Genomic DNA, 23,705 nt, shown 5'->3' on the forward strand with positions numbered 1-23,705 from the left:
TAATTTTCTTATGTTCTTTCTTAAACTTCGATATATAATTTAATAGAAATATAGAATCTTATTAATAGAGCATTTTCAGGAACCAATCGTCATTTAACAAGTAATTTAAAAAATAGGCATTTTTAGCATGTCTAGGACAGTGCATGTTTTTGAAATAGGATACATTTTAAACTTTAGGATAATGTAAAATTTCACATAGAACTGCACTTCTGGTTTTGAGATAATAAAACCACCTAGCATAAAGGATATGGGAAACTATTCCATGTGTGGAATAAATTAACTTTATAACCACTGTGAGGAAAAATTCATTTTTTTCCTTAAAGCCACTTTTAAGTTCTGTCATACTTGTCACCCAGTTGTTAACATTTTAGAATTTGAAAACCATTGAATGATTTTTCTAAGATGCTGCATATTTTACTCTGTGGCAAATAACAACCAGAAGGAGATGGATAAATCAAGACCATTCAAAGGCCCCAAACTAAAATGTTCATCATTTCAGCTTTCTTGCTCACTCAGCCAGATTCTGGCTTGTTAACAAGCATCTAATTGGTTGGCGAGAGTTTCTGGTTTTTGCCATTTGCTGACCAGTGTCTGCTGCAAGTTTTAATGAGCTTCAAGCCAGGCAGACAAATGGACCAGTAGCCTGGAAGGAGAGATGGAGTAGTAGGCATGGGGAGTCTATCCAATCAATCAACAAAAATATGCTTTAATTGTAGCAGCACTTCCATAAATAGGCTGGTACAGTCAGTCAGAATGCTTCAATTCATTCTTGTCTATTTCAGTCAACTCTGCTCTGCCATCCATATGAGCCCAAGATTTTTGTTTTAGTCACCTCCCGCTGGCCATCTAAGTTTTTGGAAGATATACTTTCTCCAACAGCTCGGTGGAAGCCAAGTGTGTGGGGGGCGGGCAATGCTGTTCTTACTGCAATTCGCATCTTGCTTTTAGTTTGCCCTAGACTTCTGCTCTCCATTTTCTTACACTCAATGGTTCTGCTGATGTCTGCTTTCTTGCAGGTGATTCGTAAGGGCTGGCTGACCGTCAGCAACATTGGCATCATGAAAGGAGGCTCGAAGGGCTACTGGTTCGTCCTCACTGCGGAAAGCTTGTGCTGGTATAAAGATGATGAGGTAAGCCGTGGAGAGCCACAGTTCCCTCAAGCGTTTCTTATGCTAAACTAACCGATGTTGTTGCGATGCACAGCTCCAGACACCAGCACCTCTTTTGCAGTGACATCTGACTGTAAATGTTGTTTCAAAGGACACCCACTTTTCTTTTTTCTTACAGATCTCTAGTTTTACAATGTTTCCATTGAATTTCCTTCCCTGCTTATTTCTTTTGCATAGTCCCTTTTTGCCGATCCAGAGAAGTGAATTTACAGGTCCTTATGTTAATATCAAGACACTGGTCCAATGAAAGCAATGTCATTAAATAATGTGTTGGAAAGACACAAGGTAATGGAAGTGAAAGGAGCAGAGCAGTGCGGTGACAAGGCAGTGTGGAGTTGCCGTTGGGGCATCTGCCTCCAATGAGAGGCTTGGGGAACGGTGAGACTGCTGGGCTTCACGTTAGTACCAGCTCATTATACATATTTTCTTCTTTGCGATTTGATATCCCCATAAAAACATAGATGACCAGAATTGTGGTGTTCTGGCTCCAGTCCAGTGTCACTAATGTCATCCCATGACTGACTACTTATTTAAATTTGATAGCTAGGAAAGCACAGAAAAGTCACATTAATCTCATAGAGCCGTTAAGCCGCTGTAAATTCTTAGAGCTAGATTCAGGAGGACATGGATTGAAATTGAACTACGTTTTGGAAATTGTAATTGCTCTGCTCTTACCTGTAGAGTCATCCACATTTGTAACACAGCACACAAATGTTATATGAGAGTGCCCTTTGATAGCCGAACCATGAACAGGTGAGATCATCCAATCTTATTGGCTAAAAAGACATCTGTGTCAGAGTTAAGAGCCCTTCCTACTTTAGCCTGATTGGAAACAGTAAAAGATGCCTTTGTCTTGGAAGGAAGAGTTCATGGCTCAGTGTTCTTTCTACTTCTCCATGTCTTCTGTGCTTGAGTGTGTTGAAAAATATTAGATGATGGGTTGATTCCCATTAAAGATTTTGTGACATGGAAACCCAAATTCTACAGGAATGTCAGAAAAAATGCTCTTAAATCATTATTTTCAAATTTTCATGTCACCAACCTCACTAAAAAGTGATATTGGTCATTTTGGTAGTTTGAATAAGAATGGCTCCCATGGGCTCATCTGTTTGCATGCTTAGTTACCAGTGAGTGCCACTATTTGAGAGGACTGGGAGAATTGGGATGTGTGGCCTTGCTGGAGTGAGTGGGCGTGGTCTTGTTGGAGGAAGTGTATCACTGTCCATGCCAGGCTGGGGCTCAGACTTGCTCTCTTAGTTTATGAACCAGGATATGACTCTCAGCTAATGCTCCAGTGCCTGCTTGCACTTATAAATGCTTTTTCTTGTAAATGCTTTCTTTGTAAGAGTTGTCTTGGTCATGGTGTCTCTTCACCACAAGAGAATGCTGACTATGAGAGGCGTTTTGAGAATCTGAGTATTAGCAATGGTTTCTCTCCTGTGACTGGGGAGGCATTTCTGTCATCCTGTGGGAAGATCTAGTTTAAAGATCATGGCATAAGCTCCAAGACACCCCCTATATGTAAAAGAGTAAGTAATTATCTTCTTTGCTGCTTAGTTACACTGTCGACACATTTTCTCCAGAATATTTAGATGTTCATTTTCATATATTATCAGTCTTGGAACCTTTCCCAGTAACACAAGAGGAAGCAGGTTTTCCTTAGGAGTCTTAATAGTGACAGCCAGTATTTGCTGCATGTTAACTGACTGGCCCACATTAGAACTTGGGGAAAGGTACTCTTATTATTAATATTTGGAGATGAGAATGCTAAAACTGTCAAGCATCATCTCTATCACCAATGCAGGTCACCATTTTGGAATGCCATTTCAACATGGTTTGGTTTATCTTATAGAAGCCACATCTTGTCCATCAGGATGACCAACTGCCATAGGTCACACAGGGAGTAGGTAGCAAGATAGAAATTAGAATCTAGACTGCTGAGCTCTGAAAGTCCCAAAGGTACTCAAGGTTGTCAACATCCATCTGGTCTCACAAAGGATTCACCAGGATGATTTTCAGGTGACTCAGAGTTGACCTGTTTCCAGGTATGACTACCATGTGTCCCTGAGAGAGCTAGGCAGCCATTGCTCTTGCAGTGTAGCTGTAAGGCTGGCTCTCTGTCCTGCTATGTCACTCCTGGAAGTGGAGTGAGACATCTGAAGTGCTGGGTAGGGAAGGAAAAACCCTTGAGAGCTCAGGGAGTCATGTCATTGGCTGTGCCCTCTTCACCTCTAAATACTCAAGACTACAAAAACAACTGCAGCTGATGCTCTATCAAGAATGCTTGATTTCCACAAGTAGGAAATAGACGTGTGCATCAGTATTGCCTGTTTCCAGTGGACAATTTACTAAAGGCACATGTAGAGGGATGCTGGAGGCAAGGAAGGGTGTCAGTGACCCCTCAAATAAAGGGTCACTTTTCTCCTTTTAGAGTGTACCAAAAAAGAGGAAAAGACAGACAAACTTGCTGCTATATGTAACCAACAACCAAGCAGATGCATAGGATAATGTCCAGTACCCCATGCTCTGGAGAGAATGAAACAGGCCAAGGATGGAGAAAATGACAAGGACCGGCCCTGAGAATAAGAAAATCATCATATTGGAGTAGAGATAGGAGTGATGGGCTGTGGAAAAGAATTAGCTAAGCAGCAATTCAGCAGAGGTCATGATAAATGCAAAAGTCTCAGAACTGGAAACTGCCAGGAAGCTTGTGGCCATCATGAAAGTACAGTAAAGGATAAAGATGCCAGGGGGCTAGGTGTTTGATAAGTCACCACCAATTATTTCGATTTTATTCCAAGGATAACTAAACACCTCTAAACCAACATGGTGTGACTTGATAAGGTTGTGGTTTAGAAGGATCTCTGTATGCGATAGCCATGGTATTCTTGAAAGGTAGAGGTGGGTGGCATTAACAGAAGGAGACCAGTGACCAGCTAGGGAGCCCTAGCAGGCCAAGGCCAGAGATAATGATGACTTACCCTGAGTAGGAAGGTACACTGCTAGTTCAAATGGAGAGGCAGTACACAGCCCATTTTAGTCATTGGCTACAGTTGCTCATTCAGAACTCTGCCCAGAAACATTATGGGGGGTTTTCATATTAGGAATGCCTGACTCAAGGACAATGACCATCTCCTAGTTATTAGTGTCAGCAGGGCAGAGCCCTCTCTGGCATCCTTCATTCTCACCTCACTACTCCTTGGCAGCCATCACTGTCTTCTCTACCCTGCTTCATTGACTTTCCTGGCTAGAGATGCTTGCTCTGCAGGTCATATCTGCTCCTTGTTCTTTGAGAGAGAGTAAACAAGTGGTAGGGTCTGTTGGGAGCTGAAGAAGGGAGGAAGTTAAAAGGACTGGGTTGGCAAAGGAAATATGGAGAGTGTGGGGCTGAGCAACACACCATGGGTTTCTTGAATCTACATGACACTCATCTATCTGTGAGCATCACTGTTGTAAATGATGCTTAGGCTCCAAAGGGGCCTGCTGCCATGGCTCAACTATAGATTGACTAAAGGTGGTTTAATTGACAACCTTAAGAATATCTCCCAAATCTAGAATATGTCTGTGTGAAAGTAAGTTCTACCTTAACTTGTGGAGCTAATCTGTTGAATGGACTATTTAGATTGTCTCTACATGTACATCAGCACTAACATACTGTGAAAGTCGGATTCAGAAAAGAAATAACTTTTTTGTCAAAGAACTGTGACAATAGAAAGATCTTTGAATTAGTTGTAGATTCATTAATTTGTTTAATGACATTTTATATTTAAATTTTAATATTATGTGTTTTGGTCACCATCTTGCTTCCTTTTGTAATTAGTCAGGTGTGTGTTTTCATTATCACCTAAATGTTTGCTTAATAAATAGATTATGTCCTGTGGATATATATGGTTCTGTTTAACTTTCGACATGTTTTTAATAAAGATAAATGACTTACGAAATATACCCATGATTAAGGAACAGATTCAAGGCTGTTTTTCAAGGTGACACTAATAGAACACAAGGTTGCCTAGACCTGATGCTATGAATGGGCATGGGCTGGGGCTGTGGGTTTGGTGTGGCTGCCTGTACTGGGTCAAGTCATTGCACTTCTATGAGCCTCAGCTTTTTAACTGAGCAGAGGGACCATTGCTTATCCAACCACCTCCAAGGGATTTCACAGGGCCATCATAAGTCATATGTGAGCAATGGTCCTTGCCACCACATCAGTGTATTTATTCATGCTATTGAAAGTATCGCTGAGACTCCCTGAATATGTAATGTCATTCTTTGACTAACATGTCACTTGCTTCCCAATTCATTTGACTATTTCAGGTCACGATGTCAGGTTTATGGGGATCTGGGTTTTCTCAATGAAGAATAGCAAGGTCAGATAACAAAAGGGAACTCACATCCTGTTTGTTTTGTGAGACTTTCCATACTCTAGCCTGTGGGTTCTCCTCTGTCTTAACCAAGACTTAAAAATGATGCTATCAGACTGGGTGCTTTCCAAGCTGGCATGGCAAGTCCATGATAATCCAAGTGACAATTTTAGATTGCAGTCAACATGATGGTAGAAGTTTTGTTCTTGGCAATTTTCTGTTTTCTCCTTATTCAGGACAGATACATACACCCTGTTCTTAAGTGTCATTGGATGCATAAACCCCACACCCCAAGAATCCATTGATGGTTTCTGAACCTGTACTCTAACAGTGGGGTACAGCAATGGTACACCCATGCTATGCACACGCTGCTGATAGAAAGGTTTCTGCCTGTGTTCCAGGCAACATAATGTCCCCATACTATCTTCATGGAGTAATTCTAATGTAGTCTTACAGTTGACAGAGTTAATCCACTTGGCGATACCTTATTCTCTGATATTACTTGCAGACTGGAGTGCTATGCACAGTGAAAGGACAAAGTCCATCTTTCAGGGTTCAACAGTTTCTGATCGTTCCTAGAGGATTTCCTCAGGTCTTGAACTTCTAGGTCATGCAACAGAACCCCAGACCTGAAATTGCCAATGTGAATGGTCATGCACATGCTTTTATTGGTTGCATAGGCCTGTTGATGGTTTGTCTTCCCCGTGTCACCCTGCCAGTGCGTCTATGGTAAGACCTGCAGGGTGAGTGGCAGCTACTTATTAGGGTGAGGTGAGAGCTCAGACATGAAGATTTGTGATCTGAGATGATTAGCACATAGCTCTTTGACCCCTATTAAAATCATAACATAAGGTCAGTTATACCAATTATCTTTATGGATTACTCCCAGGAGAAATACAGCAATTTTAATAATATCATATAGACTATTCTCTGCCCCTCTCTGCAGCAGTTTTTACCAGTGGATACCCTATTTTGGTGTGCTGTTGGCAGCTTTAGCCTCTTTTGTTATGTCCCTAGAACAACACACTAGCTTCTGCCTTTCTCTCTACCTTGTTATTTTCCCCTTTAATGGTGTCAATATGGGGTATCCTATTTGAAATTCTTCTTTACATGTATTAGGAGCATAGGTATTCTCTATATCATGTGTCTCTGTAGTATATATACTTATATATCAACACCAGTCTAGCCAAAATGGTCAAAATGTTCAACAAAATGCCAAGTGGCTTTGAGAGAAGACACTCCCAAGTTAGTAGCAGTAATGGTAAATAGTGCTCTGGTAAGCATCACACCTGCTGAAATGTCTGGCCAACTCCCCTTCTCTGGAGTTTTCTGATGATCATTACCATCTCTATGGGTACCGTAGTGGAGAACTGCAATGTCCCAGACATCGAGTTAAGTAAGTGTTGTATCTCATTCTCTGTATTAGAAACTTAAGAGGACATGGGACTTAGATAGCTGTGACATGTTAATGTAATTACCTTCTGCACCTGAGCATTTCCCAACAAGTATTTTTGGAAACCTTGTTATATGTGAGTCATTACTCTGATCACTCGGGATAAAATGGTTAGCAAAGAGTCCAGATGCTTGCCTCTTCGAGGGACAATCTGAATAATGAAAACATATAAACAAACCACAAGGCTTACCCAATGCTGATTAGAGTCTATGAAAATTCAAGCCAATGATGTGTTTGACATGAGAGATTACAGGATACAAGGGCTTTAAGTTGAGTGATCAGAGAAGGTCATGTTAGTGTTCTGGGGCAGAGTTGAACCAGAGTGACTGATATAAAAGAAAAAGTAACTCTAGAAATGAAGAACTTCAACTGCCACTGTTAAAAGGAGCCTTTGAAGTTTTTTAACTAGAGGTCACATGATCAAACAATTGAATATATATGTATATTCAATTATATATCATACATATTTATATATATAAAGCATATATATGTATATATATATATATATATATATATAGAGAGAGAGAGAGAGAGAGAGAGACAGAGAGACTACTTTGGTTGTCTTGTGAAAAAGTGATTGGAATAGTATGAACCTGGACTATGGGATAGCTTAGAAAGTTGTTACCATGATTACATAAGAGGCCATGGCATTCTAGACTGGCCTGAGCTGATGGACATTGCTAGACATGAAAATTTTTCATTTTTCTTAGTATCACCAAGAAAGGGGTAAATATATGTACATCTGAGTGTGTATGTCTTCCCAGAGTTAAACTAACTGAAAAGAAAGAACTGCTCATTCACACAGTGAGGCTGATTGCCAATGGTGGTTCTACATCTGTGGCCCAGCATAAAGATTGCAATGGCAATGGAAAGTAGAGTCTGGGGACACAGCATTTCCAGCAGAAATGTACTAACCTTGCATGACTGAAGGAAATCCAAATCTGCATTGAGACAGGACATTCTTTGGACTCTTAAGAAATTACAGGCCTCATTTTTGTGGCCTGAAATGTTTGGATAGCTTGATAAGGAGATTATACAATTCCCTTATAGGGATATTTACTTAGCATTGCTTTTATTGTGTAGCTCGAGCAGATGACAAATATAACTTTGAAAATAGGAAGGAAAGTGACAGCCGTAGGCCTGGCTGTTCAAAGTTAGGAGGCCAAGGACACAGGGGTCTGCAGTGTTTTGCCTCTCACTTCCACTTTCTAGATGGCGCAGGGCTGCAGCTGGAGGGGCAGGTCCTCTGTGGTGGAGGACTTCAGCCTCTGCCCACTGGACACTGTGTGCTCATTGTCAAAATCTCTTACTTAGCCCTGACGTGGGTATTTTTATTTTTAAAAGTCCAAATAAATATCAAACACCAACTTATATGGCTTAGAGATCCTCAGTTTCACAGTTGTATGTTTTTTCCATGTATAGAAAGTAACTTACATTGTGCGTTTTAATATGAGCTTGATTACTTCCACATTCTGGCATTATCCAAAGATTTATGATTTAAGAAATAAAATAAGTGTCATTTAATAAACTGTAATGACCAGCGCTATTTCAAATCTATTAAAAAATACCTTTTAATGACAAACCCACTCCTACTGTGTATTGTTTCCCAAAGCGAATTCAGGAAAGTCTGCATTCTTTATAGTACCCTTTTCCCAGAAGAAAGGAAACTCAAGTTTGCTTTATGTTATAAATTTAAAATGTGTATAAAATAGTCAAGACTTTTGAGAGCAGTCAGAAATGTCTTTGTAGGGTAACTTTTTATTTATGGAAAAACTACTTGAAACGTTATCCTGCAGTGCCTCATTTGGAATATCTCTGTCAACCCCCAGTTCCTTCATGTTCTGACTAGGACCCTGTGTCACCCTGAGTAGGGTACATTCCTGTCCTGGAGGGTACAAAAGAATAATTGCTCAGGAGAACTCTTGTAGTGACTACTGCAGTTAGTCTAATGCATTTAATATTGGGTGGGACTATGCAAATTGCCCTGTGACTGTTTATACTTCCTGTTTATACTTCACATTTTGAGAAGTATCATTCAACCTTCTATTGGGTGGTCATGGGAGTTTCCTCTAAGGCAAAGTCCCTGTTAGTTCTTCATGAGTCTTACAGAATAGAAACAGATTTTTTTTAAATACAAGAAATGTTTCTATGAATCCAGATTGTTTACATATAAGACATTTGACTTTGTTCATATTTTCATGTCATAGCTTTGCCTATGACTCAGGTTCATTTTTCTCTTAATCAGGTTTAGTATAAATAGCATAAAATTCAGAAAATTTGGAAACTGTAGGGTCCAGCCTTGAGGTTAAATCTTACATTTTAAGATAGAATGCCTGAGTGAAAAACAGTTTGCTTGAGATGTTTACTTATTCTGACCATTACAAAATGGTTTGAGAGTAGCCTCAGGTTACAGTTTTAAAGCTTGGTTAGAATATAAGAAAAAGTTAAATTTAAAATATTGAAAGGTGAAATACCTTTAATAAAGCAGGCCAAAGTAGAACAATTTTCTAAATTTACCTGTCTCCCTGCACTTTACACATAAGCGTTTGAGATGTTCATATACAAAGACAGTCCTAATTACTTCTCCAATTCATATTAGTACACTGAGTTTGATATTTCCTAAAAAGCTAGGGCAAAATATGTCATGCAGACCTATCAACAACTCCCTTTGCCCTTATGAAACAATCGACTTGCCCGGAAATCTCAAGAGTGGGAAAGTTTACACGATTGGAAGCATGAATTCCAAGCAAGCATATAAGCCCTATATATTTCATCCCTGTGGCTGCAGAACAAACTCTTTCTTAGTTAAATAATAACATGATGACTAAATCTGTATATATCATGACACCTGGAAATGTTGATGATTCATTATTCTTATCAAAAGAAGAAAGACAATTATGTGAATACATGTGAAAAAATCTCTTGGAAATATTTTAAAATATGTTATACACAGTCCAGACTGGCAATTTAACTTGAAATACTTGATCCTCCAGAATATAGTATTACCCTCTGTGTGTGTGTGTGTGTGTGTGTGTGTGTGTGTCCTGACTATCTCTTGTCCCCTGCCCCATTTAAAAGTAACAGCATATAAAACAATCATTTATAGATGAGAACTGGCAGAATAATGTATTCTCTGACAAATCAAAACGAAGTTAAATGGTTTCGTTGAATTGATTTTTGTATCAATTTGGGGAGGCAGCAAAGAAGTGTACAATAAATGTCAAGGGTGTGATTACAGCAAAGAGGACTATGTAAAACACAGGAGCATTTTTAGAAATGGGTTTTATTATGTTTCATAGGCACCACTCACTTTACTTTGGGTGGGTTTTAATATGCGAATCAAAATTAAAAGGTTACATACGAGTTTTTAATAAGCCAACAGTTGAAAACCCCAGGCCCCCAGATCCCTCATTGTGGTTGTAGCTCTTGGTGTAGATGCTATGGTGTGAGGGCTGCTTTCTTTCAATGGCTGGTTGTCATTCAGGCTGGGTTGTCATGTGACTGCCTGTCTGTGCCTGCTGTACAGGTGAGCGGATGTTCTGCACAGCAAGTGTAGACAGGCAGACACATGACAACTCTGTCCAGCCAGGCCCTTGGGTCCTTCAGGTGTCCTTTGCTCATGGACAGATACAATCAGCCTGTTTTCCAGATGTGGGTGATTTGGGGGTAAGGAGAAAGGAGAAAAGCACACAACAGAATTAAACATTAAAACATTATGGAGCTAAAAAGCAGTTAGACATTTGACTTTATTCAAAAAGTATACGCATACATTTGATCCAAATGCACTAACAGGGATGATTGTCAAAGACAGAAAACGCACATGATTTTAAGGGAAAAAGTTAACATAAATATTTTTTCTTTTACTTTTAAAAAAAATCCAATTCCTATTGTTACTGGCCCTCATGTAGTCAGAGTTCAGAGTTATTGAACCAGATGTTTGTCCTCTTCACAAAACTCTGCATGTCTTAATAGTGAAGTTAAAGATAAAGATTGTAACTTACACAAGTTTCTCCTCGTAGAGAGATACCATAGAAAGAGTGTTTTCATCTAAAAGGTAACAGCAGTCATTTCCAAATTATTAATGAGCCTGATGTGTCTGGCTACCAGTCAACAGGCTTTGGAGATAAATACATATCTCCAAGCAATGAGAATTTATTGAAAAATTTTATTTCCCTTTTGAGGTATCCATATGAAAATCAAACGAGCTCACCCTCCTCTTGATTCCCCAGCAGGGCATGAATCAAAGACCTAATCAGTACCCACAGTAGTACTCAGCATGTGTTTTTAACATTGTTAATACAATATCACTATAGAGCAGAACCTCAAACAAAGAAAAGGAACTTCAGATCATATCCAAAATGAAAATCCAAATCAGTGGTGTTAAGCATACAACTGTAAACTGCAATCCTGCTGAGTCAAGAATTCTGGCTACCTTAACATACTTGGTCAATTCGCATATGTAGAGATATTTAACAAACAACTTCTCTGTAATTTTAAACACAAAACAGACAAAGAATCATAGGTCTAAAAAGTGAAATTTCTTTAAAAATAAGGTTAAAAAACACTATTATCTATGGAGTGTGTGTTAGCTATTAACTTTAGAGAAAACAAATACTTTATTATTTACCTTTAACTGGAAATGCTTAAAAAAGCAAATAGAAGTTTATGGACAGTAAAATACTTTTTAGAGAATGAGAAAAAGAACAGTTTACTGCAAATCTGAGGGTTTTTTTTCCAGTACCTAGAGATGGTCTCCTTTTAACAATGAGTTGATGAGTGCAATTGTATCTGGACTTATTTAATTTCAAGAAAATAAATGCGTGATTCTGTCCAACACTTCGAGGTAGAAGGACTTGACTGCTAATACCATAATTATAAAGTCAAGTATGTAAAAAAGGAATGCCTTGAAATGCTATTTGGTTTGTTGATTCATACATAGTAACAGAAAATCATTATAGAGTGACTCACAAAGACTATACTGGTAGTAATTAAAATTATAATTCTGTATCACTTTCCCCTCTCCCATAAATAATTTGATCCAGTTTACTCTGTTCAATTAAAGGAATGATGCATGCAACCTGAAAAAATAAAAAGAAATGTGAGTCTATGTGGTATCCTTTAATATGAAACAGTTTTATTTATGATATCTAAATTGTTTGAGCCTGAAATACATTACCACAGAGAAAAATAAATAAAAATGAGAAGGGAATGATTATTCTGTTCATGAGATTTAGGGACAATTTGTTTTTTGATAGATTAAAAAAAAACATGGTTGCAGTAAATATGTGGCACAAGCATAATTTATAGCTATGTTGAACCCTCTCCAAGCTTGTTAAAAAAATTAAAGACAGAAGAATATACAAGACTCCCCGCTTCCGTGTCCCAAACCATACTTACTTGATTATCACTTAAATGCTTAGTCTAAAGCATGAGAACACTATTATGTAATTGTCATAGCATGTGGTGCTTAAGTTGTTGATGATGCCGCATCTTGAGACAAAAATGTAAGAAAAGGGTTATCTTTGAAATCTCCAGCAGTAAATGTAAACCACAGCATGTCTAGTACACTGGATATCACGCTAAGTCAAAAGATCCAAAGTAAAGATTTAACTTTTCCTTAATTTACTTCATTATCTCTGTTTAGTACAACTGATAAAAATAATCTCAATAAAAGTCCTTTGAAAAGAGGCTAAATATTTACACCCACATAATCCGCAGGACACCCAAGTCATCGGATTTGGAATATGGAAGCTGTAGTATTCCCTGAGAGTTTCCTGCCTCAGATTTGAGTCTGGCCTCCCAGTTATTTTAAGCTGAGATCTCTGTGATGGTCTCATAGCTGTTATTTGGACATCATGGTAATGGGTGGGCTATTATGTGCAGATAAAAGAAAAGGTTGATTTTAAAGAGCGGTTCCCTTAGAGAGTTACTGGGAGTGTCAACTTCCTTTCAGTAACCATAGACATTTGTGGAAGAATGACTTTTAAAAAACTTTTAAAACAAATTTTAGTATCTTTTTTTATTTCCCGTATCAGCTTAAGACTCCAACCAAGAGAAAAAAAAAACCCTTTCTTTCATTAATACCTTTTATGCCTAAGCTTTTTTTCCCCATAGAGTCAAATTCTTGGGTGGTCCATAGGCAAAGGGTAGGGGAGATGGTATATTTTGATCATTTAAAAACATAAACATATTCTCCACACCAAAGGCTCAATGGCAAGCGGGAAGGAGTGTAAGCCTATTAACTAACTGTAGGAGAGTGATCAGTGGGAGACTTTGTCCCATTACAAACAAACTTTCTTTGATTTTGAGACCTATGGCTTTAAGAAGAATTTGTTTGGAGAATTTAAGTAGGATGTAAAGTGGTGAGCTTGAAGCTGCAGCTCAGAATTTCCTTTCTCTTAAATGGTAGAAAAACTTCCTTTGACTCAGTCCCTATCCTAGCTTATCAGTCATTCCCTCTCTGAAAGAAGAAATAAGGATGTAATTTTCATTAAAGTAAGGTTTGAACAGACCCTGCAAAGAGTTTCCTTTTTTTATGAACATGTAGAATGTTTCATTCTTCATATTTAGACTTACCAAAACGTCCAGTTGAAGATGTTCACTGTTGGCTACTTTCTTCTGTACTAGATTCCACGATCCCTAAAATTATTTATGTATGTCCTTTGGAAGTAATATCAGAATAAAATTATACATTTTCTAATTACATTGGGAACACATTTCATGATAATGTTTAAGGGGTAATTGTATGTACCAGCATACAGACTAAATACCCTGCTTTCATTCAGCAGGGTTATCAGATGGACTTTCCTTTTGACTTTTAACTTAACTCATACAATTTAAAATTAACTACTACTACCATTCATTTTCTTAAAATTTGCCTTGAAAATTACTTGTTAGGACCCCACCAAGTACATGCAGGGACTCCTGGGTTTACAAAGAAATTCTTATTTTTACTGTTAAATTTAATGCCAGAGACACCCTTAGACTCTTTTTATCTTCAGACTAAAAATTGTTCCTTGGGAGAAAGTAGGTAAGGGACCTATAGAGAAAAGTTATTCTCTCTGAAGCAAAAAAAGGCATTTAACATGAAGAGGAAAATTTAAGTATGTATTAAAAAATAAAGGCAAGGTATGCAATTCAATCATTTCTAGAGAAAATATACCCTTAAAATTAGAGAAATCTTACATATGTCCCAAGTGCTTGTTGTCTGCCCTCTTTAGCTGGGAAAGTGTGTCTTCTAAAACAACTAAACTTTCATAAATTAACTAATAGTGTTTTCAGTTTTCTATGTAAAAGAAGTGAGAGTTTTTTAAATCTCAACTCTTTATTAAAAATAATTAATATAGAATTTTTCAACTCTCAATAGAAAAATGAAACAATTCCTTTTCCATTTTTACCTCAGTGAAAAAGAGCTGAGTCTCCCCTGCCATTTATCTTAATTACCATAATATATCAGAAACCTTTCATGACAATACACCAGCATAGGGATGATCTGAAGGGTAATTTTTAAAAATAATAAATTTTACAGGAAACTCAGAAGAACAGCTATAGTAAGATATTTTACTAAATAGCATTTTTGGTGTTCATTTTTGGATTATTGTTAAATGTGAAACTTAGACAAGGATTCAGATATAAAGGACAAGAGACAATTTTCATCTTTTACAAAAAGCTCAAAGAGTAGGAGATATTTTCATGCCATAGAATATGGAATGAAACTTTTTAAGGGCTGAAATAAATGGAAGGTGAGAGTTTATGCTAATGCATAACATTTATTTTCCAGAACTTTCTTTAAAGGGAGCCACCTTTGACGCTCAACACAAATCCCCCAGATCACTTAGCAACCCAGACTCTCCTATTATTTTTCACTTCCATTCAGCTCAAGAGAGTTTTCTTGCCTCCCACCACCCCACCCCAACCCCACCTTCACCTCCAGGACAGCTGGAAACTGACCAAAGAAAACTTTGCCTTCGTTTACAAATTCCTGTTTTATCAGTTCAGTGTCTTTCTAGACAAAGTGTCTTATCATTTCAAAGGCCGGGACAAGTGAGAGCCTTGTGAAATATGGGCCAGAGGGCTCAGCTGACCAGCAAGTATCAACCATTCTTGGATTTTAAAAGAACAATTTGAATGCATCTAGTTTACCATCTAAGATAGAGCGCTATTCCCCTGGCCTTCTGAGATGCTGACTCAGTAAGTTGTGGGTTGGCACTCATCTCTGGCTAAGTCCATCTGCATTGTGTGGTAGCAAAAACTTTGCCGCCTCTTCTTTAATTGTTAGGTACTATTATTTCTGGTGTCTTTATTATATAAGTAAATACTCAGAAATGCTTCCTGCTCATATAAAATTTTTGAAAATTACAGGTTTTTTTTTCTTTTTCTCTTTAGGGCAAAATGCATTCATTCCTGGGGAGTTAGAAGTTGTATATATAGCGCTCATTCATACCCGAGTTTAAGTCTCTGAGTTATCAATTTCAACCATGCAACACTAAGTCTCCTTCAGTTATTGTTAGTTGTCTGGAGTGACCCATTTTTCATCTTTCATTTTGAAGTGGAACACCTTTAAATTTAAACTTGAGCAATCAATTTAGACTTAAAAAAACAGTCCCGAAAGTCACTATTTACCATACAACTTTGCTCTTTTGAAAGTTAAAATTTGTGGGTATCCATTGCACATGCAGCCTTGTCTCCCGCATGTTCACACAGATGATGTCCCCCAATCACAGACCAGGTGAGCGGTCCCCGAGGCCTTACCGGCTGGTCTTCCTCCAGCAGTCCCCTGGCAGAGTCCCTGAGGGCTTCTTGGTCCCTAGTTTGCAAAACCTGTGAAGAGAAACACTGGACATGAGATTCAACAAAGGAACACCCAGCCGTCCTCTCCCTGGAAACAGCACATTTTGTCCCCAGCCGTCCATGGCGTTGCTGGCCCTTGCCCAGTCTAACCAATGTGCAGACTACTGTACAACGGCATTGTCCTGAACAGGTAGTCTGAACACTGGGGCGACGGAGCAGGATCTCCAGAAGCTTCCATCGCTGTGTGAAAAATCCTGTCCCGGGGCAGGGGAGAGCCTGTCTTCCTGCACCAGGGCTTATGCGGCTTCCCCACTGAATTCTGTCTGCTGCATTGACTGAGACACACTCAAGGGCTGTGATTTCCAGTCTTGACGTGGCACATTTGCAGCAGACTAGGGAACTGGCAATGAATTTAGGACCAGGAAAAGGGGGAGGGCTGGGCTGGAGAGTCCATATATGGGATGATGTCACCCTGGGGAGGTTTGGGTATGCGCTGTGCCGCTGGAGAGACCGCTAGAATCGCCTGCTCTCAGACATGGGTCTGTGCATAAAATGGTACCAGATGTTTTCGTGTAATGTTAAGCAGTCATTTCATCTTCAGGCCAGATTTTTTTCCTCAACTGGGCAGGAAGTGGGCCCCAGTATGGAAAAGCTGTAAAAAAAAAGTCAAGATGTACAGTTCTGCTGTGGCCAACCGAAAGTGAGTTAAGAGAAGAAGTACAAATTTGCTGTCTGATGCAGGCTGGAGAAGTAATTTGAAGATAGAGGGGAGATAAAACAGTAAACAGAAAGTTGAACATTGTTAGGCAGGCAAACTTGGAGACTTTCGTTTAAAAAAAACTTTTCTGTGATATTGTTTTCTCGTGTTTCACTCCTCTCAGTAAGGTTAGATAAGTTGGGGGTTCTCCCCCCTCCCCCTCCTCCTCCTCCTCCCTCCCCCTCCTCCTCCTCCTCCCTCGCCCTCCTCCTCCTCCTCCTCCTCCTCCTCCTCCTCCTCCTCCTCCTCCTCCTCCTCCTCCTCCTCCGGACCTGTCAGCAGCTTGCAGGCTGCTCTAGACTTGAACAGTAATTACAGCGACTTCCTGAAAGTGAAGCCCCCATGAAAAGTCTGGAGAAATGCTCTTTGTCATGGCCTCTCCATGAGTAATTAGTTCCACATGTGGCCTTCCTAGTCTGCCTCAGCTATGTTGGCTGGCTCTGTGCATGCCGCCCTATAGCTTTACCTAAGGAAACGTTAAACTTTGCATTTCAAGCGCCCACAGCTCTGTTCTAAAAAATACCCCTTGGTAGAGCCACACTGTTTTCACACAGTATTATTTTATCCTGCTGGTTCCTCCTGACTCTGTCTTAATACTCTTGTTTTGTTTACATGGTATTCCGATGACGACTTTGATCTCTGGTTAAGTAAATCTGTTGAAACTGGCCACGCAAAGCTGGACCAGGTTACTAACTGCTATCAGCTCACTGGCATCTAGTTCTCCTCCGCAGTTGTCAACTGTTTCCAATTATGTATGCTGCTGAATATTGTGAATATGAGGTCCTCTAACTTTCTTTCTGTAGCATTCCGATTGTTAGTAGATTCCTGTCTCAAAAATAAGAGCTGTATCAATTGGCCTTGTAGAGATCACAATGTAGGGCATTTTCTAACTTTAATTGCACTAACTGGACGCTGAAATGCAGTATTGTTGTAAGAATGAGAGCCAAAAAAACTCATTTCTACCTGCCCTCTGTGATAAGTTTTAGAAGTGTAAAATGTACTGGGCTAACTGTTTCAAAATGCTTCAAGGGAGAACTGCTATCATGTATTCGTTTTTTTCACGACAAGCTTTCTTTTAAACTGACATAACACTAAGGGTTCAAAGTGATTACAAGCCCTGGTTACTTTGTGAAGAAGATTAAGTAAGAGTGTACCATCTAGAAACTTACGATAGAACAAAGATATTTACACCAGGCGTGGATGCATAGGATTAAGTAATCAGTGCAAAAAGTGGTATTACTTCCTAACAGTGTCCTCTTGCCTCCGTTCTTCTTTGGGGCCTATTTGCGAGCACTGAGGGGAGCCCAGGTCCCTCGGCTGCCTTTCCCCTCACCACTGCTGCATACTTACTGGAAATGATGGAAGTGCGACTAAGCATGATCTAATGGTCTGATTGCAGGACGATGCTCCGTCCTTCTCAGTGTGTCTGCCATACTAAGTCCCACAGCAGGCTTGAGCTGCTGAGCACTGCTCCACTGGGCACCCATCAGAGCAAAGGCCTTCTGCTCCCTTCAGCTCCCATCAATGGAACACGACTTGGAAAGTTTTTGTGAAGGCAAATGAAAAGCAGTTCTGATCAGACTGCTCCATGATCTCATCTTGGTTCACACAGCTAGACCCTCTCAGTGGTTCTACCTATGCTAAATAAAGATTTTTATAATGTTTCCATGGAGGAGCTTAGACTTATGCCATACTCGAGGCTTTTTAACGACTCATAAATGATTTTCCCCAGCAATTCTTGCAGACATGTTCTCCATCTCCTTGAGCTTCCAGGTGATCAGTTGTTTTTGAGTTGTCTTTGCTGTAGATGGACGAGGGGAACATTGCTCTCGCCTACTCATGTGCTTGCCTAGCATCATAGACTAGGCATAGAAATGGAAGAAGTTTGGCTTGGGTGCTGCCTCCTTCTACCCTCACATGTACTAGCAATATTAATGTCGGTGATCTCCTTCCATCAGAAAAGGTTGGCACGCTGTTGTAGGAAGTCCTTAACCTCGCTTTGGGATTGGTTCCAGGAGTTTTCTGTGCCTGTGAAATTATCAGTTGAATACCTGAGACTTATGGGGCCCTAGATGGCAAACAAGTCGTTTATATTGGCCTTGGGCAGAACATTTGAGCACCAGTCATCTAACTTGCTTATTTCAGAAACCATTTATCAGAGTGATTGACTACCTCAGTAGGTCACCTTAAAGGACTATGGAATTTATGCCATTTAAAAATGTTGTAGAAACGCCCCTTCAATTGGTTGTCACTCATAAGATCGGCTAGTTTTAATAACTTTTGAGATTCTTGTATTGAAAGTAGGGCTGATGGTTATGTCCCTTGTATCCCTGTATTTGCAACAGAACAGAATTACTAGTGCTCTCAATTTTGTGTGTTTTTATTATCTAGATATGCATGCCTCAACTATATATTGATATAACATAAATTATTATATCAGAGAATCTATGTACAAGCTAGCAAAGGGGATTGAATCTACAGCTTCCAGCATGTCAGGTAAATGCTCTACCATTGCACTACAGCTCTAACTCCATGACAATTAGCTGTAATTCTCACGTAGAGACGTGTAAATAGATGTTCATCATCCTCTCTTCATTCCTCCCCACACTGTCTGCTTTCCCTAGCTGGTGTTGTGATTTCTTCCACTGTCTTTTCAGTGATCATCTTATGTTTTCTATACAGGTTACAAAATCTTTTCACATAACGTGTGTTAGTTCCTTGAAGTATATGTATTATTACTCCATAAAGATTCAGTCAAGACTCAAGTAAGTAGATTATCTTGTGATTACAGGAAATAATAGAGCAGAACTCAGATTTTAACCATTTTAACCAAAAAGCATATTTCACCAAATTTTTAGAACTCTTATATTCCATGCTATTAAAATGTCACCTGTCTGTTGTTCTGCCATGGACTTTTATTGGACTATTTGCTACTTCATGTACTCCTCTCTCCCAAGATAGACTATGAGCTGGAAGGAACATCGTTTTTATGTTTGGCTTGACCAGCCCTATGCTAGGCTCCTCAGCAAAGTATTCAGAAACAAGAAAAAACTGTAGAGTATGAACATGGTTTCTGATCAAATCTCTTCCGTGATAATAACCTGAGACTTGAGATGATAAAGTAAGAAAACACATAGTACCATTCTGGCATTTGTGTGTCTATATGTAGTGTAACTATGAACCACATGACCCTGTCCTTTTTGGAATACATACGAACATGGGAACAACCATATTTCCTTGCTTATTTTTTTCCTTGCTTATTTTTGGCCTTCTAATCTTCTAGTTTCTGGAACCATCCTATGCAGGTATCAGCCATACAATTTTGTGCTTAAAAGCAGGAATGAACCAATCTCTGGTGTTCCCTTTTCAGTTTGTAGCTAAGACAGAAATCTAGTTGACCTCAGTTAATTGAAAATTAGGGAAGATAGCCCTACTTAGCCTGCTATATGTTGTGCAAGTTAGCACTTTGTGGGGAGGGAGTTGGAGGTTCTATAGTCCTCTAATCTCTAGCACTTCGTATTTTGTTAGGGCTCAAAGGACATTTGTTGTGGCAATGCTCCTACTCTTCTTCCTTTGTCTGACTCCTAAACAAATGACTGCCCAGGCATCACTGTCCCCAAGTACCTTTGGGGGCCAAGAAGCACATCAGTCTCTAAGAAAATACAGCATACTCAGGAGAGCTAAGCTTCTCCCTGAGTGACTGAAAACTAAGTGAAATCACAAGAGCTATACATCATAAACTTAATGCAGCCAAGTCTACAGTCTCTGGAAAGCTGACACAAGGCTAAGACTGTGAGCTGATTTTAAAGCATACATTCATGAATGCATGTTTTGTTTAGGCCGTTTCTAGAATTTCCATTGCTGGTCTGTTTATTTAGAAATCAACCCCTAACCAAAAGCAGTATATATTTTATGAACATTCTTTCCTCAAATCAACTGAGAGAGATAGTGTTACATCTCTGAGCTCTGCTAACCACTGGCGTGCACAGCAGCCATTTCTGTGTCCCAGTAACACAATACATCCGGCAGGCAAGCCTGGAAAGACTGGCTGTCTGGAAACCAGTCACAAGAAGGTAAATGATTCAGATTGCCAGTAAACTTGAAGCTCTGTCTTGAAAACGTGTTGCTGGCCTTCTCGGGCAGATTGCAAATGAGAGTATACTAGGAATGCAATCTGCTGCCTGCTCCAAACCTCCAGAACTAAGGAGTAGTTTATGAATGCTATGTGCTGTGAGGTTTCCTTGAATTCCCATGCCAAAATTAGGCTTCAGAATGAGCACTGGCTTACTTGGACAAGAGAAATGTGGAAATGTGGTGTCCTTGGGTTGTGTATATTTTGAGAGCATTTATCCCTGATATTTTTGGTTCCAGTATTTTGTTTGTTTAGGGCTCCTTATGCATGATAACCTAAAGGGGAATGTGTGTGTGTGTTGTGCACATGAGTGTGAGGGTATACACTCCAGCATAAGCATGCAGAAGCCAAGGCATGAATGGAGGTATCACTCTACATCATTGTCTTGAGACAGGATCTGTTACTGAACTGAAGCTCCTCATCTCAGCCTGGCTGACTGGCCAGTGAATTCTCAGTGTCTATCTTCCTATCTCTGCCTCCCACTGTTGGAGTTCCAGACATGGTAGTCATTCTTAGCATTTTGCAGGGATACTGAAGATTAGAACTCAGCTCTCCAGGCTTGCACAGAAAGTGCTCTTACCCACTGAACCATCTCCCCAGTCCCCAGTGAGGAAAAAAAATCCATATGTGTATCTTATAAACACTCTGGAGAAATCTTTTTTCACCAGGGGTAAAGTTGTCATCTGTTAATGGGAAAGCATTAGAAACATTCTGGCTACAAGGAAAAGAACGTGTGAATCTTGCTTTACCCAGGACTCTGGAAGTGCAGTGATTCACTTGAGCAGTGCCACATCTTTAAGTAATGGAAAATTGTACAAGTGTGTTTATCATTTGCATGATACATGGTGTGTTGTCTTTAGGATTTATGATCTAACATATGCAAAATGGGAAACACAAACTCTATGCATTTCTAAAAGGATTTGAGTCAACATAAATCTATTTAGTTGCATACACTATAGATGCTTTACCTAGTTTCTTAATTCTATCCAATCTCCAGAGAATTTATTTAAATTTCTGTGTACTCATTAGTCCATATTAAAATATTTCTATATGCACCTTAGTAATTTGCATAGCATACCCCTAAAATCACTTGGTACAGACTACATCATGTTGACAGATAATTTCTGTGTTCTAAATCTGTATTGGGCATGCATCTTTAGAAACCATTAAGTTAAGTTATTTGAATGTTAATCCACCAAAAATGGTTTCAGAATGCCATATGGAGTTGCATCATGTTACTTCACTGATGCTCAGGACATCGGCCTCATAGTAGACAGAAAGAAAGTGCTCCACTTTCATATTTAGAGATTTATTTTGTTTCTTTAATGCTTTGATTTGTGAATTTATTTTATGTCAGGCTCTTTCTAGTGTTTCCCACACACGGTGAAATTTAATCCAATATCCCTGAGATGCAGGGTTTGCTGTGGCTGCAGATAAGGGATGGAAGCTTCAGGAAGTAATGCAGAGGGAGGGTGTAGAGCAGGACTGTGTGGGCTCGAATCCCAGCTATGCTGTTGATCATGCCGCCTTGGCACTTTGTTGAACTGTTGTGAGCTCTGGCTTCCTCAGATGTATGTGGTTCTACAGTTGTTCTTTCTTTGAGGAGAAATTGAATTAATGTGTGAGCAGAACTCAGATCAGGGTCCAGCCCAGAACCAGGCTTCATGCAAATGGCCTCTGCTGTTAGAGGCACCTACTCCATGCTATCACTGACCCAGAGGGCAATTGTGAAGGTCTCAGGCAGCAACAGCAAGTATGGCTCTGAAAGAAAAGTTTTTTTCCCCAGAGTTTGTAGTCTCAAAGGGTGAATATATCACCAGTGTATAAACACAAGCCAAGATACAATAAAGTGCTTTATTCTGAAAGAAAGATAACACTTATCTTTAAAATACTGTATGGAAATTGGCTCCAAGATGATGTTTTGGAGAATCCTTAAAAAAGTAACAGTCTTTCTCTTGAGTTTATATTAACTTATGATATGTGTATGTATGTATGTATATACATATATGCATGTGTCTGTATGTATATACACTATGTATACATAGTAATATATAATAAATGTACAATCTAGTTACACATTATAAATGGGTATTAATCACATACTTTAATAAGATATATATGTATTTGTAAAATTGTCAGCATGTGTGTATATATTTGTGTAGTTATATGTATATGTATGTATGCTGTTTGAGCACAGCAACATCTCTGTATGAAAACAACCAGTACCAAAGTAAAGCCTTTTCTTTTTCAGTAACTTTTCTTTTTCTTTCTTCTTCCTCTTCCTTGTTTTTTTGTTTTGGTTGTTTTCCAAGACAGACTTTCTCTCTGTAGCCCTAGCTGCCCCTAGAACTAGCTCAGTAGAGCAGGCCGACCTTGAACTCAAGAGATCCACCTGCCTCTGCCTTCCTAAAGTGATGTCTTTTATGTTTGCGAGTATAGTGCTTGTAAGGGTAAAGCATGTACAGTGGCCTTAGATGCTGACTTCAGGGTGTGTGTTTCTTAGCCTCTTGCTTTTGGTTGTGCTGGCCAGAGCTTTACTGTAGGAGCCAAAGGCAACAGGAATGCAGATAAGCAGCATTCTTATTGCATAACTGTGATTTAATTTTTCGAACAAGGTGGAATTCTGGCTTCAAACTCTGATCCTCTGCTTCTCAGGGACTGGGACCTCAGGCATGTATCTTGCGGCCTACACATGCAGCAATATAAGCACATGGATTTCTGCACAGTGGGGTTACCACCAAACTTTGAACGTGTACACTTGCACTACTGGTTTTCTTTTGTTTGGTGAGCATTCACTTTGGTCCTTTGTCCTCTAATAGACTTTACTTCATTTCCTTTTGCACTTTAATTTTTGATGGAAGAGCTGACTTTAGCTTTCATTGACTGAATAGATTATGATTGCTCTGGAGCGCACGTGCACGTGTGTGTGTGTGTGTGTGTGTGTGTGTGTGTGTGTGCTCACACGCGCATGCATGTGTGCATGCATCCATCCTGTGGCAGTTTGGGATTTCATCTTTCCTGGGCTGGCTTTTAAGTACCTTTT

The 23,705-nt window shown here is 39.4% G+C and overlaps 1 protein-coding gene across 11 annotated transcripts in view; it reads left to right on the forward strand.

Moving 5' to 3' along the window:
* The window catches only part of Dnm3 (dynamin 3), a 453,602-nt gene that overhangs the window by 224,786 nt on the left and 205,111 nt on the right, over nucleotides 1-23,705 (forward strand). For all 11 annotated transcript variants that reach the window (XM_021227897.2, XM_021227898.2, XM_021227901.2 and 8 more), the window contains one exon: nucleotides 1,017-1,130. In XM_021227897.2, coding sequence (XP_021083556.1) covers nucleotides 1,017-1,130 — 114 coding nt within the window. The remainder of the gene's footprint in view (nucleotides 1-1,016; nucleotides 1,131-23,705) is intronic.

This window comes from Mesocricetus auratus, unplaced genomic scaffold, assembly GCF_017639785.1.
Source record: "Mesocricetus auratus isolate SY011 unplaced genomic scaffold, BCM_Maur_2.0 Super-Scaffold_100676, whole genome shotgun sequence".
Classification (NCBI taxonomy): Eukaryota; Metazoa; Chordata; class Mammalia; order Rodentia; family Cricetidae; genus Mesocricetus; species Mesocricetus auratus.